The sequence below is a fragment of the Saccopteryx leptura genome, chromosome 1 (genome assembly GCF_036850995.1).
Source record: "Saccopteryx leptura isolate mSacLep1 chromosome 1, mSacLep1_pri_phased_curated, whole genome shotgun sequence".
In the NCBI taxonomy this organism is placed as follows: domain Eukaryota; kingdom Metazoa; phylum Chordata; class Mammalia; order Chiroptera; family Emballonuridae; genus Saccopteryx; species Saccopteryx leptura.
In genome coordinates this window covers 135,958,737-135,980,761 of record NC_089503.1, presented here as the reverse complement: position 1 = coordinate 135,980,761, position 22,025 = coordinate 135,958,737, and the positions used below count along the sequence as shown (strand labels likewise).

The 22,025-nt window shown below is 35.0% G+C and overlaps 2 protein-coding genes across 5 annotated transcripts in view; one reads left to right on the top strand and one right to left on the bottom strand.

Moving 5' to 3' along the window:
* The window catches only part of NDUFAF2 (NADH:ubiquinone oxidoreductase complex assembly factor 2), a 165,867-nt gene extending 148,902 nt beyond the window's left edge, over positions 1–16,965 (bottom strand). Inside the window, exon 1 of the mRNA XM_066375580.1 lies at positions 16,772–16,965. Coding sequence (XP_066231677.1) covers positions 16,772–16,898 — 127 coding nt within the window. The 5' untranslated portion in view covers positions 16,899–16,965. The remainder of the gene's footprint in view (positions 1–16,771) is intronic.
* A 132-nt stretch (positions 16,966–17,097) lies between these two features.
* Positions 17,098–22,025, top strand: part of ERCC8 (ERCC excision repair 8, CSA ubiquitin ligase complex subunit) — a 49,444-nt gene continuing 44,516 nt past the window's right edge. For 3 of the 4 annotated variants that reach the window (XR_010750215.1, XM_066375551.1, XM_066375543.1), the window contains exons 1-2: positions 17,098–17,230; positions 19,920–20,015. Coding sequence is in view for 3 of the 4 variants with exons in the window: in XM_066375551.1 (XP_066231648.1) it covers positions 17,154–17,230; positions 19,920–20,015 (173 nt within the window). In the remaining variant the exon portion in view is untranslated. The remainder of the gene's footprint in view (positions 17,231–19,919; positions 20,016–22,025) is intronic. The other variant, XM_066375560.1, reaches the window with a different exon arrangement.

Genomic DNA, 22,025 nt, shown 5'->3' with positions numbered 1-22,025 from the left:
ATACGCAAAACGGTTAACGTAATACACCATATCAACAAAACAAAGAACAAAAACCACATGATCTTATCAATAGATGCAGAAAAGGCTTTTGATAAAATACAACACAATTTTATGTTTAAGACTCTCAACAAAATGGGTATAGAAGGAAAATATCTCAACATGATAAAGGCCATATATGATAAACCATCAGCCAACATCATATTAAACGGCATAAAACTGAGGACTTTCTACCTTAAATCAGGAACAAGACAGGGTTGTCCACTCTCTCCACTCTTATTTAACGTGGTGCTAGAAGTTCTGGCCATAGCAATCAGACAAGACAAAGAAATAAAAGGCATCCCTATCGGAAAAGAAGAAGTAAAGGTATCACTTTTTGCTGATGATATGATCCTATATATCGAGAACCCGAAGGACTCCACAAAAAGATTATTAGAAACAATAAACCAATACAGTAAGGTCGCAGGATACAAAATTAACATACAAAAGTCCATAGCCTTTCTATATGCCAACAATGAAATATTAGAAAACGAACTCAAAAAAATAATCCCCTTCACGATTGCAACAAAAAAAATAAAATACCTAGGAATAAACATAACAAAGAATGTAAAGGACCTATATAACGAAAACTACAAGGCATTATTAAGAGAAATAGAAAAAGACACAATGAGATGGAAAAATATTCCTTGTTCTTGGATAGGAAGAATAAATATAATTAAAATGGCCATATTACCCAAAGCAATATATAAATTTAATGCAATTCCCATCAAAATTCCTATGAGAATTTTTAAAGAAATGGAACAAAAAATCATCAGATTTATATGGAACTATAAAAAACCCCGAATAGCCAAAACAATCCTAAGGAAAAAGAATGAAGCTGGGGGCATTACAATACCTGACTTTAAACTATATTATAGGGCCACGATAATCAAAACTGCATGGTAGTGGCAGAAAAATAGACACTCAGACCAATGGAACAGAATAGAAAGCCCAGAAATAAAACCACATATATATGGTCAAATAATCTTTGATAAAGGGGCCAACAACACACAATGGAGAAAAGAAAGCCTCTTCAACAAATGGTGTTGGGAAAACTGGAAAGCCACATGCAAAAGAATGAAACTCGACTACAGCCTGTCCCCGTGTACTAAAATTAATTCAAAATGGATCAAAGACCTAAATATAAGACCTGAAACAATAAAGTACATAGAAGAAGACATAGGTACTAAACTCATGGACCTGGGTTTTAAAGAACATTTTATGAACTTGACTCCAATGGCAAGAGAAGTGAAGGCAAAGATAAATGAATGGGACTACATCAGAATAAAAAGTTTTTGCTCAGCAAGAGAAACTGATATCAAAATAAACAGACAGCCAACTAAATGGGAAATGTTATTTTCAAACAACAGCTCAGATAAGGGCCTAATATCCAAAATTTACAAAGAACTCATAAAACTCAACAACAAACAAACAAACAATCCAATAAAAAAATGGGAAGAGGACATGAACAGACACTTCTCCCAGGAAGAGATACAAATGGCCAACAGATATATGAAAAGATGCTCAGCTTCATTAGTTATTAGAGAAATGCAAATCAAAACTACAATGAGATACCACCTCACCCCTGTTAGATTAGCTATTATCAACAAGACGGGTAATAGCAAATGTTGGAGAGGCTGCGGAAAAAAGGGAACTCTCATCCACTGTTGGTGGGACTGTAAAGTAGTACAACCATTATGGAGGAAAGTATGGTGGTTCCTCAAAAAACTGCAAATAGAACTCCCTTATGACCCAGCAATCCCTCTACTGGGTATATACCCCAAAACCTCAGAAACATTGATACATAAAGACACATGTAGCCCCATGTTCATTGCAGCACAGTTCACAGTGGCCAAGACATGGAAACAACCAAAAAACCCTTCAATAGAAGACTGGATAAAGAAGATGTGGCACATATACACTATGGAATACTACTCAGCCATAAGAAATGATGACATCAGATCATTTACAGCAAAATGGTGGGATCTTGATAACATTATACAGAGTGAAATAAGTAAATCAGAAAAAAACAAGAACTACATCATTCCATACATTGGTGGAACATAAAAACGAGACTAAGAGACATGGACAAGAGTGTGGGGGTTACCAGGGGTGGGGGGGAGGGAGGACATAGGAGGGAGGGAGGGAAAGAGTTAGGGGGAGGGGGAGGGGCACAGAGAACTAGATAGAGGGTGACGGAGGACAATCTGACTATGGGCGAGGGGTATGCAACATAATTTAATGACAAAATAACCTAGACATGTTTTCTTTGAATATATGTGCCCTGATTTATTAATGTCATCCCATTAACACTAATAAAAATGTATTTTAAAAAAAAATGAGTTGATGCTTCTCATCTCTCCCCCACCTTAAAAAAATCTGTATCAGACACTCCTTACCATAAATTTACACGGCAACAAGGTAGCACTACCAACCTTCCTCTTTGTTTAGCTCATGATCACTGTGAGCAGAAAGGTAGTGAAAGAAGAAAAATATAACAAAAAGAAGGCACAAGCTTCTAGTCTTAGGAGATCTATATCAATTGTTAGCAATGGCTAATAAACTTAGTTTAAATGACCAAGAAGACAGTTAACTACATACCTATAGGCATTATTACTAGTAACTACATAGTCATAAATACTGGAAAAATTTCATTGGAAATAGTGTAAATACTTAGTGTTTTCTGCAAATGACACTCATGTTCTCTTGATTTATTAATTCAGGAAATAGTACATGGAAATGGACAAATGAAAGTAGTGAAGGCATAAAATACTATCTCATGTATTTTATGTTAGTTCCAATTCTGAAGCTCCTTGCAAGACTCATTTTCAAGGTAGTTTTGAGTAAGAAAATTCTTAGGAATTATTTTGTCATCTCCATACTATAAAAAATACAAGAAATTATTTTTTTCCTTTTTATAGTTTATTCTCACTAATCTTCTAGTAGTTCAAACATAATCTAGCTAATCTTGTTCTATTAAGCCCATTGTTTTCAACAATTAACACTGTTAAGGGATTTGTTTACAACTCACTGTACAATGACATTAAAAGGTAGACAGAGGGTCATAAATTTTAAAAGTGCGGTATGATCAAGGAAATATCCATCATTTTTACTTTCAAGGAGGACTGTATCCTCTTTGGTGCCAAAGATGACATTAGAATTAGATGCAGTCATCTTATGATTACTCATGAGATATCAGAAGTCTACTTTCCCCATATCAGCCAGATAAGCAGAACACTTAGGAGCAGCAACAGAATCAGTCACCTGGCTGGAAGCAGCCAGCCCTTGTATTAGGTACTATGAGAACACTACTTTGCAAAAGCTGTATACTCCAGAGTGGCCCAGGATGTAATAATCCCACTTCCTTACATGAGAGGCTCTCTAAGTTTACAGGGAATATTTTCTGAAGGGTTGGTTGTACATAAGAAAAATTTCTATCATCTTATAAACCTAAGGTAGGTGATGGAAGTTCACATAAGAGGGAAATTTGATTTATTTCACTAATCTCTTTCAGGCAGTATATTTCTTAGCATATCTTTCCGTTTTCTCTCCATGATTCAACAGGAAGGTACCAAAGATACATAACACAAAACTCAAAAATAAGAGTCTAGAGTAGCCTGGACTAGGAAGATCAAGTTAAAGTCTGCCTTGACTATTCTACTTCCTTTCCCAAATGTCTCTCCCTTTTCATCTTTTCTGTATCTAAAATGTCTTCTACCTCATTGGGGTAAGCCTCAAAAGTAAGATCTCTCTCCTTAAACTTCTAAAACTACTATCAATCTTTACTTAACTGACTTTTAATATTACCCCATTCGATATTGTTATCCTTAATGGTTAGAGTAATCCAGAGTGAGAATTAATGATAGCTTTACTCCTCCGAAAGGGGCACTTATATTTTAAAAGTTATCCTGTCAACCTACATTAATATCTGGTGGGGTAACTGCTATGCTCCTTACTCATCTGGGGTAACATGCCATTATTCCCACTGAACTTTAATTGGTCTGCAAGGGTTTTAAATACATAGAGTCTAAATTAAGAGCATAGAGATTCAAAGCCTCCCATTACACTTCCTCATCCACAGATAAGTGGCTTTGTAATTCATTTATACTGAAAGCATGAGTTGATATAGTGCATTCAATACTCGAAATTTTTTTATCATAAATCTGACTACAATGGGTCTCCTATACTAAAAAACCTCATTTTAACAATAAGTTATCTAGCCAAAAAATTAAGTGGTTTATGAATTTTTGATAAGGAATTTTCCACAGTTAGGCCATACTATAGGAAGGATGTCAGAGAAAGGTATCACCTACTATGTAGAATACTATTAGGAGAAGAGAAAATGGGTTTTTGCAGAAAGAACAGATGATCTCATAGACTAGGATTAATAATAGTATCTTTCACTTTGGAGGGAACACATGACTCAAACCTCTATAACATTTTTATTGTCTCCTCAATAGCCAAAGCCTTTCAGAAGTCTCTGATTCCAACATTCATGCTTATTCATAGTAAAAAAAAAAAAGTTTTCAGCATCTTTAGAGGAAATAAAATTTTATAAGTCTACTCCACATATTCATTAAACAAAAGGAACATTTTTTAAAGGTTAAGCTACTATAGTTCCAAAACATCAAAAATTTCTTATTGCTGAAACAATTTATTTGGAGTTTTCATTTATTTTATTTCATAATTTTCAGAAATAGATATACAAGACTAATCCTCCAAAATGACACATAATAGAAAGAAAAGAAAGTGATCCTTAAATTTTTTGTCCCTTCAGTATCAGGGACAATACTTTCTTAAAGGTCACAGTTAAATGTTAACGATTATAATTGCCCTTATTAAAATTAAAGCTTTAGATTTGTTGGTTTATTTATTCATTCATACAAAATTATAGTTGCCCAAAATGTTTCTGAGTTTGTTACCTTTTGACAATTTAAGCATAGCTACAAATTTAATTGAGCTGGCTCCAAACCTAACCCAAACTCATTTTTTAGACTCTCAGAGTTTAAAAATTTGACTATTTTCTATTCCCAAAAAATAAATAGGTGTGTACCACTTACTGGCTGAGAATCACATTAAGTACCTGGATGCCAATAACTTAGCAGAACATTTCACAGCTGGTCCATGAATAAGCCATTCTCCAAGATGCTCTTGCCCCATTTAGATGCTCCTATTTTAGACATTTAAATTTTTTTATTCTTGCACAAGCATCTAATTTAAAAATACAAGGAGGAAGTACTCCACGCACAATCAAGGTAAAAAACAGAAAAGGAGATACTGAAAGATTTTATCTGCTAATGGATGTAAAATGGTGGTCATAGAGATAATTCAAAAAAAATTTTTATTAGTTGTAAATAACATGCTTAATTCTTTTATTTTCTAATTACACTCTAATGTCACCAATGGGTTATCAAGATTTATCTTCCATCTTATAAATCAAAAGTAAGTCATCCAAATAGAGTTCAATTAAGTTTTTAACTCTAATATTAGCAGCCGTTTCATCATACCTAATTTGGACTAGACAAATGGTTATATAGCTGACTAAAATATGACACTAGCTTTGACCCATTTTCCTTCTTTACAATTTAACCAATTGTTTTTACAGTCTTTCCAATGACTCAGTTATTTTCCTCATTTGGACAACCTGGCCTTAATGAAAACATGTTAGTGAAGTCATACACAGTTATAGGACTATTGCACAATAGGGTCAGACAGACTTTTTTATGAGTTTCAAAAGAGACTGGAAACTACACTGCAATCACCAAACCTTTGTGTTGATGAACATGTGTCAGTTACATACAATATTGGGTTATTGTTGTAGCTATGTGTCAATGCTTCCATTCAATTCTGATAAAAAGATTATTTTCAAAAGAAAAACAGGTAAAAAGTTGTAAATGTAGCAGACATAAAATATATACATATATAAATAAAGTAATAATGGCACTAAAGAAAATTCAATTAGTATAAAAGAAAATTAGGCCTGACCAGGCAGTGGTGCAGTGGATAGAGGATCGGACTGGGACGTGGAAGATCCAAGTTCGAGACCCCAAGGCTGCTAGCTTGGGTGCCGGCTCATCTGGCTTGAACAAAAAGCTCACCAGCTTGGACCCAAGGTCGCTGGCTCGAGCAAGGGGTTACTCGGTCTGCTGAAGGCCCACGGTCAAGGCACATATGAGAAAGCAATCAATGAACAACTAAGGTGTTGCAAAGCACAACAAAAAACTAATGATTGATGCTTCTCATCTCTCTGTTCCTGTCTGTCTGTCCCTGTCTATCCCTCTCTCTGACTCTCTCTCTGTCTCTGAAAAAAAAAAAAAATTAGTATGGTGCATACTAATAAAAAGTAGCATACTAGAAAATAACTTTAAAAATTATTTTTGTTAAACTATACTGGGAAAATATAGCCTGAGTTCATAAGGGCTTTGGGATAGCAACAATCTCAGTTGCCTTGTCTATGAAAGAAAAAAGTACTCACTCAAAAGGCCTTCCCTTTATAATTCATATCTGGGAGGAAATAATTGTGTCTTAAAGATACACATATGTATACACAAAGACAAACAAGGTTAAAAATTCAAGAACTTAATTATTTATTTTATATTCTTCATGCTGATCATGTGGTTTCTGATATAAAAGATCAAAGTAAAAACATTTTAACTCTTAATTTTCTAGAAGTGTAACTTTCAGTGTTTAACAAAAGAGAGAAACAAATTCAGGAATTATTTTAATTAGAAATACATTTTAATATAAATTATGCTAGATTATTTTTTAATTGTTCATTGGAAAACTACAAATGCAAAGTCAGTGCTTTTACATGGCAAACTTAAAGATCAAGCAAATGAATCTAAGACTCAAAGAGGTAAAATACCTTGTAAGACTCATTAAGGAAGATGCCTCTATTAAAAATGGATTTAGAGATGAGTGTGCTGTCTCACCAGCAACTACTTTCCTTTGGTACAAATGGTTAAGTGATCAAAAGAAGTCTTGGCTTTGGTCAACTGGCTCAGTGGTAGAGCGTTGGCCCAGCGTGTGGAAGTCCCAGGTTCGATTCCCAGTTAGGGCACACAGGAGAGGCACCCATCTGCTTCTCTACCCCTCCCACCTCTCACTTCTCTCTCTGTCTCTGTCATCTCCTCCCCTCCAGCAGCCATGGCTCTATTAGAGCTAGTTGGTCTGGGCGCTGAGGATGGCTCCACGGCCTCTGCCTCAGGCGCTAAAAATTGGCTCTGGTTGTAATGGAGCAAGGGACCCAAATGAGCAGAGCATCACCCCTAGTAGGCTTGTCAGGTGAATCCTGGTTGGGGCACATGTGGGAGTCTGTCTCTGCCTCCCCTTCTCTCACTAAAATAAAAATTAAAAAAAAAAAGTCTTGAATGCAAGAGTATTTTGGAAAATAGAGAAAATATGTGAGAGATGAAAGCCTACAAAATGATATGTGTAGTATCATTTGTATTGTTATTCTATATTGATGTCATTAATAAAACACAATTACATGAGAAAGTCTGCTTAATAAAAGCACATTTCCTGCAAAAATTTTACCATACATTTTAAGTATTTTGCATGTGTTCTAGCTTTGATAAAAGTTGGTTGCTTTAAAAAGTTGTTTTAAAATGTACATAAGTCCTGGCAAGATAGTTTGGTTGGTTAGAGTATCTGCCTGATCCACAAAGGTTGTGAGTTTGATCCCTGGTCAGGGCACATACAGGAACAGATTGTTGTTTCTGTCTCCCTCTCCTTTCTTATCTCTCTAATAATCAATAAATAATTTTTTTAAATGTACATAAAATTTAAATATCTCAATTCTACATTCAACACCTTCTCAATGGCTCATAATTTTACTTTTGACCTTCAATGATAATATATACTAATCTCCAATTTTTTAGAAAAGTATTTTCGATTTAAAAATGCCTGTATTTGATTATACTGTTAAATTTATTTGGATTTTGATTATTAACTAAGGTATTTAAAACATTTCATTATAAAGTAGATCTTAGTATCTAAAGGAAAGTAAATTGTGGCAATGACATTTCTAAAAAATAAAGTCTATTAATTTTAAACATACACACACAATCCTTGTGTGCCTGGCACATTCATGATATCCAATAACTATTAAAGAGATGAATGAAAGTGGCAGAAGGTGATCCTACTTTTGATGGACAGCCTCCCTGTATAGCATATAAGCATAGAATAATATATCTGATTTTTAAAAAGGTATTAGTAGATATCTTTTAAGTCCATTCAAAATGTTACCATCTAAACCAAGCTACCCTAACAATTCCATTCAAAATTTCACCCCACTCCCTATTTCCAGTACTCCTGATTCCTGTACTGTGATTTAATTTCCTTTCCCCCTTAGTACTTACCATACTGTGACAATTATGTAATTATTTAGGTATATATTTTATCTTCTGAATTCCTTAGCTACAATGCAAACTCAAAAAGGGCATGGATTTTTGCTTTTTTTATTTACTGATATATGTCATGCCTAGAACTGCATACAGTGTGTATTCAATAACTATGTCAAATAGATAAACATGTGTTCAGTCAAATACATAAACAAGCTTTCTCAAACACCAGCTACAGTTCAGACATTGTCCAGAAGAATGCCCACAGTCAGGGAGACAGCTACAAAAGCAATCATCTATAACACAATGGGAGCATATAGTACAGAGTTCAACACTTAGAGAATGGTGAATCCTAGATGAGGGTTAAAATAAGTACACTGACTATTATTTCAAAAATCTTGCCAGTGAGGGGGAGGGCAAGTTCCAGAGGGTATTTAAGTCCAGGAGTTCCTCACAGATGGCACATTCATTAACAGACTAAAATTTCCAGTATATGTAGGAAGGAAATAGTTTCAAAATAAATAAAAAATACTTGCTATATAAATTTACAATGTAAGTCCACATAAAATAACTACTCAATATTTTAATCCCTACTCACTCTTAAAGGCAACCTCTTTATTTATGTCATTTTTCTCAAATTTTCCAATGTTTACAAATATAGCATTAGTTGAAAGTGAAATAGCCACTCTCACAAGACATAGTTGCATGAAGTCTATAAAAGTAGTATAAAATTATAAGACAATAATTTCTAATTGAGGTGGTCAGACTAGACTAATAAGGATTAGAACATGAAAGGAGATTCCAAGGATAATGAATAGAATATTTCTCAAAGATTAATAAAAACCCTTAGGAAATTTGATTAAGCCCTCAAATTTTGCAAAAGGAACATTTTTAAAAATCCTATTGAAAGAGATAAATGTGAGATGAAGGATCTCAAATCATGCTATAATTTTGTCAGAAAAACTATATAAAAATCATTTAATTCTCAACTCTATTAATTAGTTTATAGTTGGAATTATATAGTAAATTTTGCTTACGATTTCAGGTTTCATTCTTCAACAAAAAGGAGTAATCAAACTTTTACCTCTCTCATATATGTGTACACACACACACAACTACCACCATCACCACCATCAAAACAGCTCCTTTTCTAGATATTTCATTCTTAAACAGGTCACTTTAAGTTCTCTTTGAGAATGAGCAGACAATGAAGAGGGAAAGATGGAAAATAAATGGAAAAGACAGAAGATGATTTTCACAGCAAAACCCTGGTGCAAAGATTGAATCAATGTTGGTTTAATAAGAGTTATACTATTTAATAAACAAAACATAAAAAATAAATAAACTATATGTGATAAATATATTCAGCCAAGAAAGAAAAGCTTAATTAGACTCTCAGGCAAAGGGTGCAATTTGTCACTTGGACCACAAGATGGAGGCACCAGTGACCTGGAAGGCAATAAAGACAAAAAGGAAAGAAATAGCTTCTTCAGTGTTAAAATTATAAAACTAATCTTTTTTAAAAATTGTATTCACTCCTAAGTAATTTTATAAAAGTGGAAATTTATTCTAACAATCAAACAGTAGAGTCTGCAATATGGTTCTGTATAATTCTGTATAATTTACCCAACCCCATTCAATTGTCAACTCTCAAAGCAAGCATGTCAACTCAATTTTATAATTCTTGCAGAGTTACATTTAGAAAGTCTTCAAATAGCAGCAGAAATGAATCGTTGAACTGAGCGGTACTTTGAAAAGTGAGAGGGCTAAGTAATAAAAGTAATAGTTTCATCTGATTCACATGGATGCAGAGAAACTGGGTTATATACAAATATAATACAAATAGAGTTCATCACTAAATGACCTTAATAAATGAATACTAGGTATATTATTTATCTCATATGTCATTTCCACTAATATAGTGAATAACGACAAGTGCTAGGAATAGTGTCTAATTCACAGTATTTAATGATTATCATTCTTGTCAATGCTTAATGTAAAGCAATTATTAAATCCTTAAAGCAAGAGAGGACATATACCATTTTTCTCTTACATGAACTATTTTTAGCCTCACTTAGAAACAGATATAACATAGCTTAGTCACTCACTCATTTTTGTTTCCATTTCTTCTCAAAAGGTCCCATATTTCCCTAGCAGGGAAAGGCTAAATTCAAGATGAAGGTTCCTTAAATTAATTTTAAAGCCAGTATAAAGAATTGACATGCTTGACTGTGAACACATTTCATCCTCCTGTTTTTCTCTTGAATGAAAGTATGACACAGATGTGGTCCTTCTGGTATGAGATAAAAATGCAATCAAGAACTACAGCGTTTCTTGGTATTTAACCTTCACCAGAATGCAACTGTTTAGTACATGGATGCATACACACACAAATTAAGGGAATTCACAGGCAACTGAAATAGTCTCAGAGACTGTTTAACACAATTATGAAATAAAAATTTTAAATGAAGATCAGAAAATTAAAAGTCCAAACTTCAGACAATTATATAAAAAGTTTATATTTTTTATGTCATATTCAACAAAGTATTTTAAAGTTCAACTTTTTCTAGATTTCCCTAAACAATGGCATGTTTTAGTTAAAATCATAAGACATTTTAAGATATTCTATCAATCTGATGATGTCCATAGTGATGACACTGAAAATTTAAGATAGAATGTTACTTACTGGAAAAAATATATGTACAATGTTTTTGAAATTTCTAGTCAATTCTTCAAAATGTAATTGCCACTTACGTCATTGTAAGTCATTACAATGACTTACTGAACTAGAAATAATCCACAGTGTCATTTTTAGATTCCTGTATTAAGAGTTAGAAGTTTATAAAGCAGTAATGCAGGCTTTTAAATCCAATTATTTTAGAGAACAGGCACCTCCCTCAAATCAGCTCAAAAAAAATAATCTGACAACCTATGATTTTTTAAACAATGCTGCCACCTGCTGGAAAAATCTGAAATGTCTTCATTATTTCCCAATAACAAGTACAGTATCATATTTAATAGAGCCATATCATGATCTTCCACATACCTACTGAAATAAAACACACCTTCTTAATAATTTTGACCATTTAATTTGTCTTATTCTTAATAACTATGTACTAATTGAGCACTAATTCATTAAAGTTTTTAAATGCTAAATACAAATAGGCTGATGTTACATTATCAAATACAACACAGCTCTGTAAGTACCTATAACAGTGGATGATGTGGGTTTTAAATTATCAGGTGATATGTTCATCATCTTGAAAGAAAAAAAATTAGACTGGGTTTGATGATAGCAATGCAACTAAACTTAAAGGTCATTGACTAAGCTAAGTACAAACAGGAACCACACTAGAAAAGTTATAGAAAAGATACTTATTTCTAACGAAAGTATATATTTTAGTTTCTGAAGAATAATTTGGCCTATTTATCATAAATACAAATATACCTTAACTACCTGTTTTAAGATTTTTTAAATACTATTTTATCATTTCTTATGGTTTAAAATTTTTTCATGCTTTGTTTTTGTTTTCATAATTCTGAGTCCATTAATATTTCAGTTTATTTAATAGCTGTTTTTTGAGTACTCACTCTGTATCTAGGCACATATATATTATGCTCATTTAAGGATTCAGAAATGAAACAATCACCCATGTTTAAGAGGAGGATAATAATGCTCACTTATATAGTTGTTGTAAAGATATGAAATAATCAGAGTTAACACTCAATAAATGCTATCTGTCATTAATGTAAGCATTATTAAAAAGATTGGAGGCTATGTTGAGAACAAAATGGAGAAAATATGTTTCTAATTTATTATAAATTAAGTATGTACATTTCAGATTAAAATAGCCAATGATTCATGTTTATCTTATTTATCTTCCCAAATCCTACTGAATTAATTGAAGAATACTAAATGGGGGGTGTGTAGCCGTACTGGAAAACAGATAAAGGTACTAACAGGCCAGAAACTGAGGTCAATAGATTTAATATACATAAAATGGATATGTTTTGCATAAAGCAGTGCTGAATAAATATTTGTCACATGGAAAATTACTAAATGATACAGGATGAAATAGAAGGCAAACTCAGCAGTGCTGACTGGCCTGTAAATCAACACAGACACACAACTACACTGGAAAGAATATATGTACATAAGTTTCCCAAAAAGAAGTACTGACTGAGAAGCTTGACCAGGCAGTGGTGCAGTGAGTGGGTAGAGAGTCAGCCTGGGATGCTGAGGACTAAGGTTTGGGACCGACCCCAAAATCGTGGGCTCAAGCCCAAAGGTTGCTGGCATGAAGCCCAAGTTTGCTGGCTTGAAGCCCAGGGTCACTGGCTTCTGCAAGGAGTCACTGGCTCGGCTGGAGCTTCCTGGTCAAGGCACATATGAAAAAGCAATCAATGAACAGCTAAAGTGCCACAACTCTGAGTTGATGCTTATCTCTCTCCCTTCCTGTTTGTCTCTCACTAGAAGAAGAAGAAGAAGAGGAGGAGGAGGAGGAGGAGGAGGAGGAGGAGGAGGAGGAGGAGGAGGAGGAGGAAGAAGAAGAAGAAGAAGAAGAAGAAGAAGAAGAAGAAGAAGAAGAAGAGAGAGGAAGAAAGAGGAAGAAGAGGAAGAAGGAAGGAGGAAGAGGAGGGGGAGGAGGAAGAAGAAGAGGAAGAGGAAGAAGAAGGAGGAGGAGGAGGAGGAGGAAGGAAGAAGAAGGAAGAAGAAGATGAAGGAAAAGGAGAAGGAGAAGGAGAACTGAGAAAACCCTAAGCTTAGAGCAGCAGGGTTGGGAGCAAGGAGCAAGTAAGTGGTAACGGGAGTTTGGAAATGCCACCAGTGCTCCCACGTGGAGAGCTAGTATCAGTAATGTGAAGCATTTGTAAGTTGTCACAAAATAAGTTTAAAACACACACACACACACAAACTTCTTAACAATAGCATGTGCTAAGTATTCCAATGAGCTCCTTCCCCCTTTCGCATAGTAAACTACAACTCTGACCTGATACTGACACTCTTAAGATTCCCACTTGCAGAACCTGAAAGTGAAGGCATCTTAAGTACTGAGTACAGTTCTCTCAGGAAAGTTCTAGCAGAGCCCTGTAGGAAGCCACAGGTTGTAGCATTCATGCAGTCTCACTTGATAAAAATCGTCAATTTCAAGTAAATTGAAAGCTGTGCTGCAAAAGACATCAAGGGCAGTCAAGAATAAGAAAACATGCCTGACAGGTGGTGGCACAATGGACAGAATGTCCACCTGGGATGCTGAGGTCCCAGGTTGAAAACCCCAAGGCCACCAGCTTGAGCCCAAAGGTCGTTGGCTTGAGCAAGAGGTCACTGGCTCGGCTTGAGCACTACATCCCCCAGCACCCTGTCAAGGCATGAATGAGAATCAATCAATGAACAACTAAAAGTAACACAACTATGGGTTGCTGCTTCTCATCTCCCTCCCTTCTTGCCTCTCTCTAAAAAAATAAAAATAAAAATAAGAAAACATAACAGAAAACAAAAAAACTCAAGATGGCTGCAGTAAGACTAACTATATCACTTATGACAACAAATGTGAATGGGTTAATGTCATTATTTATTTTTTTAAAGTAGCTTTTCCCAACACTCACTTATAAAAAAGCAAAGGCTTGTGTATGAGAGAGAGATAGAGAAGGGAGAAATCAACCTAAAGAGAGAACCCATAAATTATAAGAGGCTTAAAAACATAGTAGCAATCAAAATGTAAAGACTTTGTATGGAGCTCGACTTATAAAAACTACAAAAATCATCAATAAATAAGAGCATTATGGGACAACCAGAGATTGAGAAGAGAAGATAGGGCATTTGGTGATATAAAGGAATTACTGATTTCTATATATGATGATGGTATTATTATATATTTAAAATAGGAGTCTTTGTGTTTAAGTGATATATACAGAAATGTTTATAGGTAATAGGGCATGATATTTAGTATTTCCTACAAAATATGTAGAGAGATGAGTGGGGGTAAATAAAACTTAGCCATGTGTTAAATACCATAAGTAATCCTCAGTTTAGAACAAAAGGTAAAAGCCAACTAATATTTATTTATTAATAAAGGCTGCACATAGAAGTGGTATAAAATAATCTTTAATTTTAAATAAAATTCAATTTTATATTGGAAAAACCTCAATTATAAATTATGGCTTTAAAGTTTGGTTTAAACCTCTTCTGATTTGGCTTCCCACCAGTGTTTGAGAACTCTATATCTAAAGGCCTTTTTTATTTTTTTTTTACCAAGAAGTATGAAATAAAAAATTCAAGAAATGTTATTAAAAGTAATGTGCTTGGCACAATGATAATCCAAATATATGTGAGTCTAAATATATTCATATAAATATGGAAAATATAACTTGGCTGTAAGCACTTTCATGAAAAACCTTAGCATAAATTCTTATATGTATGACATTTATAAAATTACATACATACATTTATAAAATTACATTTTACAATTTAAAAATTTTTATAAATGACAATGCTCCATTAAAAAACTGAGAGCAAAATGAAAAAAAATCTTTTAGAATGTAAGGTTTTCCTAATAAATTGAAGTTGAAGAGATTTATTTCATAACTATTAAAAAATGAACTGTTTGAAAACCACTGTTAGTAACCTAGTGTAACTAATTCACTATGCAAAAATCATTTTTACAAATGTATTCCAAAAGCAATTCTACCATGCTACCTTCTATCCATTGCTATTCCTTCCTTTTCCCCAACTGATTCCATTTTGGAACATTAACTTTAGCTCAGTATTATGAAAAGTAACAGTAGAATACTACTTAGCAATAATGAGGAACAACTACCAAATCATGGATGAAACTCAACTGCATTGTGCTATGTTGAAATAAGCTAGACTCAAAAGACTACATCCATATAATTCCATTTATATGATATTCTACAAAAGACAGAACTATACGGGGTAAAAATAAAAAAAGATCAGTGGTTGTCAAGGGCTGGGTATGGGGTGAGGGAATGAACCACTAAGGGACAGAAGGCAATTTGGGTGAAGGGTGAAGGAACTTGATTGTGGTGCTAGTGACATGACTAAGAATTTTTCAAAAATCCTAAAACTATTCACCAAAAAGTATAAATGTTACTGAATGTAAATTATACTTCAATTAAAAATCAATCTGATGTTTTGTATATTTTTAAGGGTTCCTGATCACTTATGGAAAAGAAATACCTTTCTCTCTGCTTTAAATATGCCAAGAAATAGTTCACCACCATGCTAGGTTCTTTGTGGACTTTTTTTTAAAAGATGTATTCCTTGCCCTGCAGAGTTTAGCAGCTCATTAGGGAAACGTCTAAAATATTAAAAAATGTTACAGAAAAGGGCTAGACAAAAACAATCACAGAATACACTTTACATGTGCTCTAACGAGAAAGGAAAGAAGGAATTCCCTCTGTCAAGAGTTACAGGAAATGAATGGAACACAATTTTGAAAAAGTCTTAGTGTTTCTCAATATGATGGTTAGTATCATCATCTCTAACTTTCAAGCGAGGAGACTGAGACTTGGAGAGGACAAATACTATTGATGTCTAAACCAAGCCTTTCTGACCCAAAGCCTGAGAGAGATCTTTTGCACCGCGGTGTGGGACCCGCACGGAAGAGGTTATACGAACACTGCTATGTGGTGTGATTTCAACGGACAGTAACGCCCCCTAATTCCTCAAACTCCACTATGAACTTCACACGAATTCTACACAGAAATATCACGATTTAGAGCCATGAGTAGTAAAGTGACCTCAACAGGGTGTCGGAGGGCAAACTCGCGAAAAGGTAACATGAAGCCTTGTGGAGGTCTCTCCCGCACGGTTAGTGTGCACGGACCCACTTCTGATAGGTTTTGGTTGTCAGGAAGGTGACACGCATCAGGCCCGTCTCGAGCTACTGAGAAAGGAAAGTCATCGCCGAAAAAGGCGAAAGCTGAGGCGCTTAAGATACTCCGTTTCAATTACACCACTCCGGCCTGGTCGCGAGCGGGACACAGGAAGAGGAAAGGCCACTTTTCTGCCCCTCGGAGGGCCTTTGGTAAAAGACCTGCGGAACTGTCCCCGTCTGCGCGCCCAATGGCAGGGACCAACACTGGGGGCGCCCGGAGCCGGGTGGGGACCGGTGTGCGGCGCTCGCGCGGCCGCGGCCAGGCGCACCCGGCCGGGGGGCCGCGGCGCGGGGACGGCGGGCACACACCGGGCCGGGCCGGGCCGCGGACAGCGCCGCTGAGCGTAAGTCACCAAGGAGAAGGGGTGGTGGGGTGAACGGACTCGATTGCCCCCTCAGGTGACATCACCTGGGTGGCGCGTGGCAGTAGTTTACGAGACGCTCTCACTTTCCCATTTACTGACTACGCCACCGCTGCCGTTGCTGTCATCTCACCTCTCCAGTTCTTGTACTCCGGGATGTAGTAGTATTTGTTCCCGAACTGATCTGTGCCCACTAGCTCCTTCACTTCCCTTGACAGCGTTCTCCACAGGGCGCGGGACAAATTCTGAGACCAACCCATGCCGGGCGCCCAAATCGTAGCGCAAGTACAGACGTGACCCGTCGCGACAGCTACCAGAATGCCCCGGCCAAAGAGCCCGCCCTCCAACCCAGGGGAATCCCGCTTGACTCCTGGATCACGCCCTTACAATAACGGCGCTTACCATTGGTCAGATGGTATCATTGCTCTACCAATGGGAGACTCCGCTCTTACAGCCCCGCCTCCGGGCTCTGTCATGGCGGCGCCCGGGGGTCTCTCCCGGGTAGAGGTGTCGGGATGCTAGGGTTTTTGTCCGCGCGACAAGCCGGATTGGACGACCCTCTTCGCCTACGAAGAGCGGAGTCTACTCGAAGGTATGAAAAACTTTACTCTTTTCTCTAACAGGCCGGTTAAAATTTAGACAAATGACTGCGTTACCCTTGCCTCACACTTTCCTGCGTTATTATTACTTTACTTCCACCAACCTCGGCTTTACTCTTCTTTTGGAAACTGTATCAAAATTCATATATATGTACAGGCATGTACCTAGCATGTATAAAAATTCCAGACTCCTAGAAAGAAAGCAGGTATTCAACATAAAGCATATTGTTTGCTCTAAATAGTTGAAGCACAGTGAGCCATTCTTACCTAGGAATGATGGGACCTCTCCTGAAATCCCAGAAACCAGGCTAGGGCCAATATTGCAAGTAGGCCTTTCTAAGGATAGCAGTTTCAGGCCTGCTATATTAACTCATGTTTTGCACACCTTGCCTGCTTCCACACACACCTCTGTTTCCCTATCTTATTACCCTTCTCTTTCCTTTCATCTTAACCCCTGCCGTTCTTAAAGAATTCAGTCCTCAAGTCTTTAGGCTGGGCGGAGGTGGGCTTCCGAACAGGGATTAGGTTGGCCCAGATATTTCAGAGCCTGAGCAGGTTGAGGAAGTAGTCTAAGTGTAGGAATTGACAAGCTCTGGTAATAAGGGTGTTGGGGGAGGCAGAAGTCAAAGCCCAAGCCTGGTGAGTAGCATCCTTGTTGGGGTAAGGGGTGGTAGTGATGATGAGAAATTAGTTATATACAGAAGGATTGGTCAAGTAAATACATTAACGATAATGAAAGCTACGTTTCTCATTGTTAGAAGAGAACTCAAGGAAGAAATGATTACCTTCACACGTTTGTTTGATATTATTTTACTTGTTTCAAGAACCACTTATTACTATTATAATTTGAATAGTCATCAAATAGACAAATATTTTAAGAAATGAAATTTAAATGGAAAAAATGTGAAAATTTATTTTCTGGTGAACCATTGGAGAAAAAATGTCAGAGTTAAGACACAATTTAGCTAATTATTAGATGAGTGACCTTGGCAGATTACTTATGTCTTGTAATCAAAAAAAGCATTTAATAATATAACCTACCATCTAAGAAATCTGTCACTTAGGATTACCTCTTATTACACTCATTACCACTGATTTCAATGTCAGCAAATAGTAGGCTTTTAATATTAACGTATTGAGCAAGGTCAGAGAAATAGTATATTTCTGGATATTTGAACCTAAGGCTACCCTGTCTTCCAGAAGACAGAGGGCCATGTGTGTCTTTAAATCAAACACTTGGTATGTACTGCTAAAATGATTTCCAAAATGCTTTTAACTATCAGTACTGCTATTATAAATGTGTAGAGGTATCAGTTTGTATCTTTTCTAGCACTGTGCATTATTTTAAAAAAAACTAATATGACAGGCTAAAAATTTCATGTGAATTAGCATCATTTTGATAAATAATGAATTTAGAAATAACTGATTAAATTAATGTAAATTGTTTTTAACATCCAACAGACAAATTTTAATAGTTAACATTCACTAGGCACTTACTATGTCAAGGCATGTAGTGAGCACTTTTTATATATTAACTCATTTAATCTTAATATACTGACCAGAATAATGATGGTTTACAGTTATGGAATATCATAAATTTCATTCATCTTAATTTATGAGAGTACTTGTTAATCATTTTATTTATGAATATTTAATTGGCTTTATTTAAATGTGCCTAATTGTTGAATTGAACATACTCATTTTTTTTTATATAACCTCAGGCATAAGAAATACTCCTGGGAATTTATTTAAAATATTTTAAGAAGGAATTAAGCAAATAAATAAAGCTCCGACACAGACAGTGTGGTGATTCTAGGATGGAAAGCGGGGCTGGCAGAAGGTAGAAGAGGGTTAAGCAGGGATAAATGATGATGGAAGGAGACTTGACTTGCGGTGATGAACACATGGTGCAGTGTACTGTTGATGTATTATGGAATGGTACACTTGAAACCTATGTAATTTTATTAACCAATATCACCCCAATAATAAAAAATACTGTAATTTTAGCTTTTGTCCACTAGGTGTCCTCAGTTAATTTAAGTTATCAATTTACCATATTACCCCATGTATAAAACTCACCCTTTTTCGAAAAATTTGGGGTCTAAAAACTGGTGTGTCTTAAACAGTGGTTGTCAAGTCATTTAGGAAGTGTGGCATTTCAAATGCGACAGATGGGGCTGAGGATGAGACAATATATGAAGACAGTGATTCATCATCAGACACAGATGAGGACAAGCTAATGGATGGGAGTTTTGACAGTGATGAGGAGTTGTATGAATTTTATGATGAATAAAACTTGAGTTCAGTAACTTTATGTAATACCTTTTTTTCAAATTTTGGGCCCCAAAATTAAGGTGCGTTTTATACATGGGGAAATACAGTAACTTTTCATGAGAATTTGTCTGTATCTTAATAAAAATTTAAGGAAATATACTGTTTAAGTTTAAGATACAGGAGAAATACTTTACCTATAATTGTTAGTACTGATGATATTTTAAAATATTTTATAAGGTCTTTAAAATCCATAAAAACCTTTGGATGTCTGGTAGAAACTTAAACATTACTGGCAATTTTTGTACTATATATAATCTTGGTAAGATAAAAACATTTTTTATGTTTAAATTATTTTCTTATTGTTTAGTTTTATCTTTTTTCCCTTGTTTAATTTTATATTTTTTAAAGGGTTTTGGGACTGGAGTTAAACAAAGACAGAGATGTTGAAAGGATCCATGAAAATGGAGTTAATACCCTGGACATTGAACCTATTGAAGAGAGATAGTAAGTTTATACATTTTTCTTTCTAAGTGAGAAGCAGTAAAAGCTTGCTTTCCCAGTTTAATTATGTAAAAGTTCATAAATATTAGTAAAAATTCTAAATTGTAGCATTTTATACTGTTATACCAATTTCAAATAAATATAGAACTTTATACCTACAACATGTTGCAAATAGACATTTTCAAACTACTTTAATATAAATATATTCATTGTTAACTCAGAAGGCTTTTAAGTGCTGGAGTGTGTAACTATAGATGCTGTTTAAAACATAGTTGATACTCTCAAGGAGACAACGGGGAAAAAATATTAAAAAGCAAAAATTTGTTTTAGAGCATTAAGTTTGAAGCAACCCAGACTTGTATTTGAGTTCCTCCTGGTTTTACCACTTATCAGCTATTATAGATAAATGAGAAATTTATCTAACTTTTCTAATTCTCAGTTGCCTTAGCTATACAATGGGGACAATAATACCAAATATCAATAGTTTGTTGTAAAGATTCATTGAGATTATATATATAACATGATTAACGTACTGGTTGCCAATACTTCTGTTAATCCAAAACATTATCACCTATACTTTTATACTGTTAAGTTTATTTTCCATACAGCAGCTGAAGTGCTTTAAAAATGCAAATCTGAATATGTCATGACCCAACTTAAAACTCATCTTGACCCCAACATGCCTTTATAATAAAATTTCAAAACCCTTCACGTAGTCTATTAATTAGAACAAGTACAAAATATAACTAAAGAAAAGTATATTATATCACATGTTTAAAATTTGCCCCACAATTTTATAATAAAGTATTATTACTATTATAATTGTTAATATTAAAATAAGGCAAGAAAGGTTTGATAGAATTCCATTTTTTTCTTTCTATCTTCTGTCATGGTCTCACCTGATAGTATATGAGCAACATGAACAGTGAATAAATCCTCTCGTTAACACATGGTTAACTGTAAAAAATGACCAACAATAACTCTTTTCTTTTTCTTGACCTTTTTCCAGCTTAACATAACACCTCCCTTTCAAGGACATTTGTGGGACATATGCTTATAAAATAATGCAAATATAAACAGCGAATTTCTTTTGGTCTTGGATCCTGATGGAAAAAATAGTACAGGTTCTCTAGCTAGCCATTTGGGATAATGATCAGTTCTTTGATCTGTGAAATTCATGGAGCCAGTAGGCTACCAGAGTCATCAAAAAATGTGGGAAATTATAGATTATTTGAGCATGAAATATGTGTGAGAAATATAGGCTGAGGAGTCTTTTTGAAGAGCATACATATAGAGAAGAGTCAAGATTCTCACTGCAATGGTTTCCCCCTTTACTGCCTGGTGAAAATTAACAACTATTTATTTCATTGTAAATCAGTGTATTGAAACATGCTGCTAGTTCATGAACCCTTTGTAACTGGATCACAAGATAAGAGATTTGTACCAGAATGTACATCTACTATGTCATTAAGCACATAGATTACATGAGCTGAGATTTTTTTTTTTTTTTTTTTTTTGTAACAAGACTTCCTCAGTGAAGAAAGAAGTGTGTTCATTTCTGGCACAGGCTCTTTATTGTGTCATGGACAGGTACTTTAAAAAGCAAAGAAACTAAAGGTGTCAAGATCAAAATCAGTGCATTAATAAGTAGTAGTGATGAAGTGTCCTCACAAACCACAAAGTGAGGATGAGTGGGAATAAACTGATAACTGTAAGATCTGTGTGGTATGAGCATCTATACCAGGGAAGGCAATTACAAGCAGTGGGGCATTGGATAGACCTGATAAATTGAAGGGAACAGAACTAGGAAATCTCTACAAGTAAGCTGCCATAGTTTGAACATCTTACAAAAAAGAACAACTCTAGAGTTTTAATAGGTAAATATTCTAAACCAAATCTCCCTTCTGAAGTTTAAGAAAATTAATTTTGTAAAAGATTAGCAAAATAATAGGATTCAAGTCAAGTCACATAGAAAAATTACAGAAACAAAGAGAATATGTGAATAATGCCTCT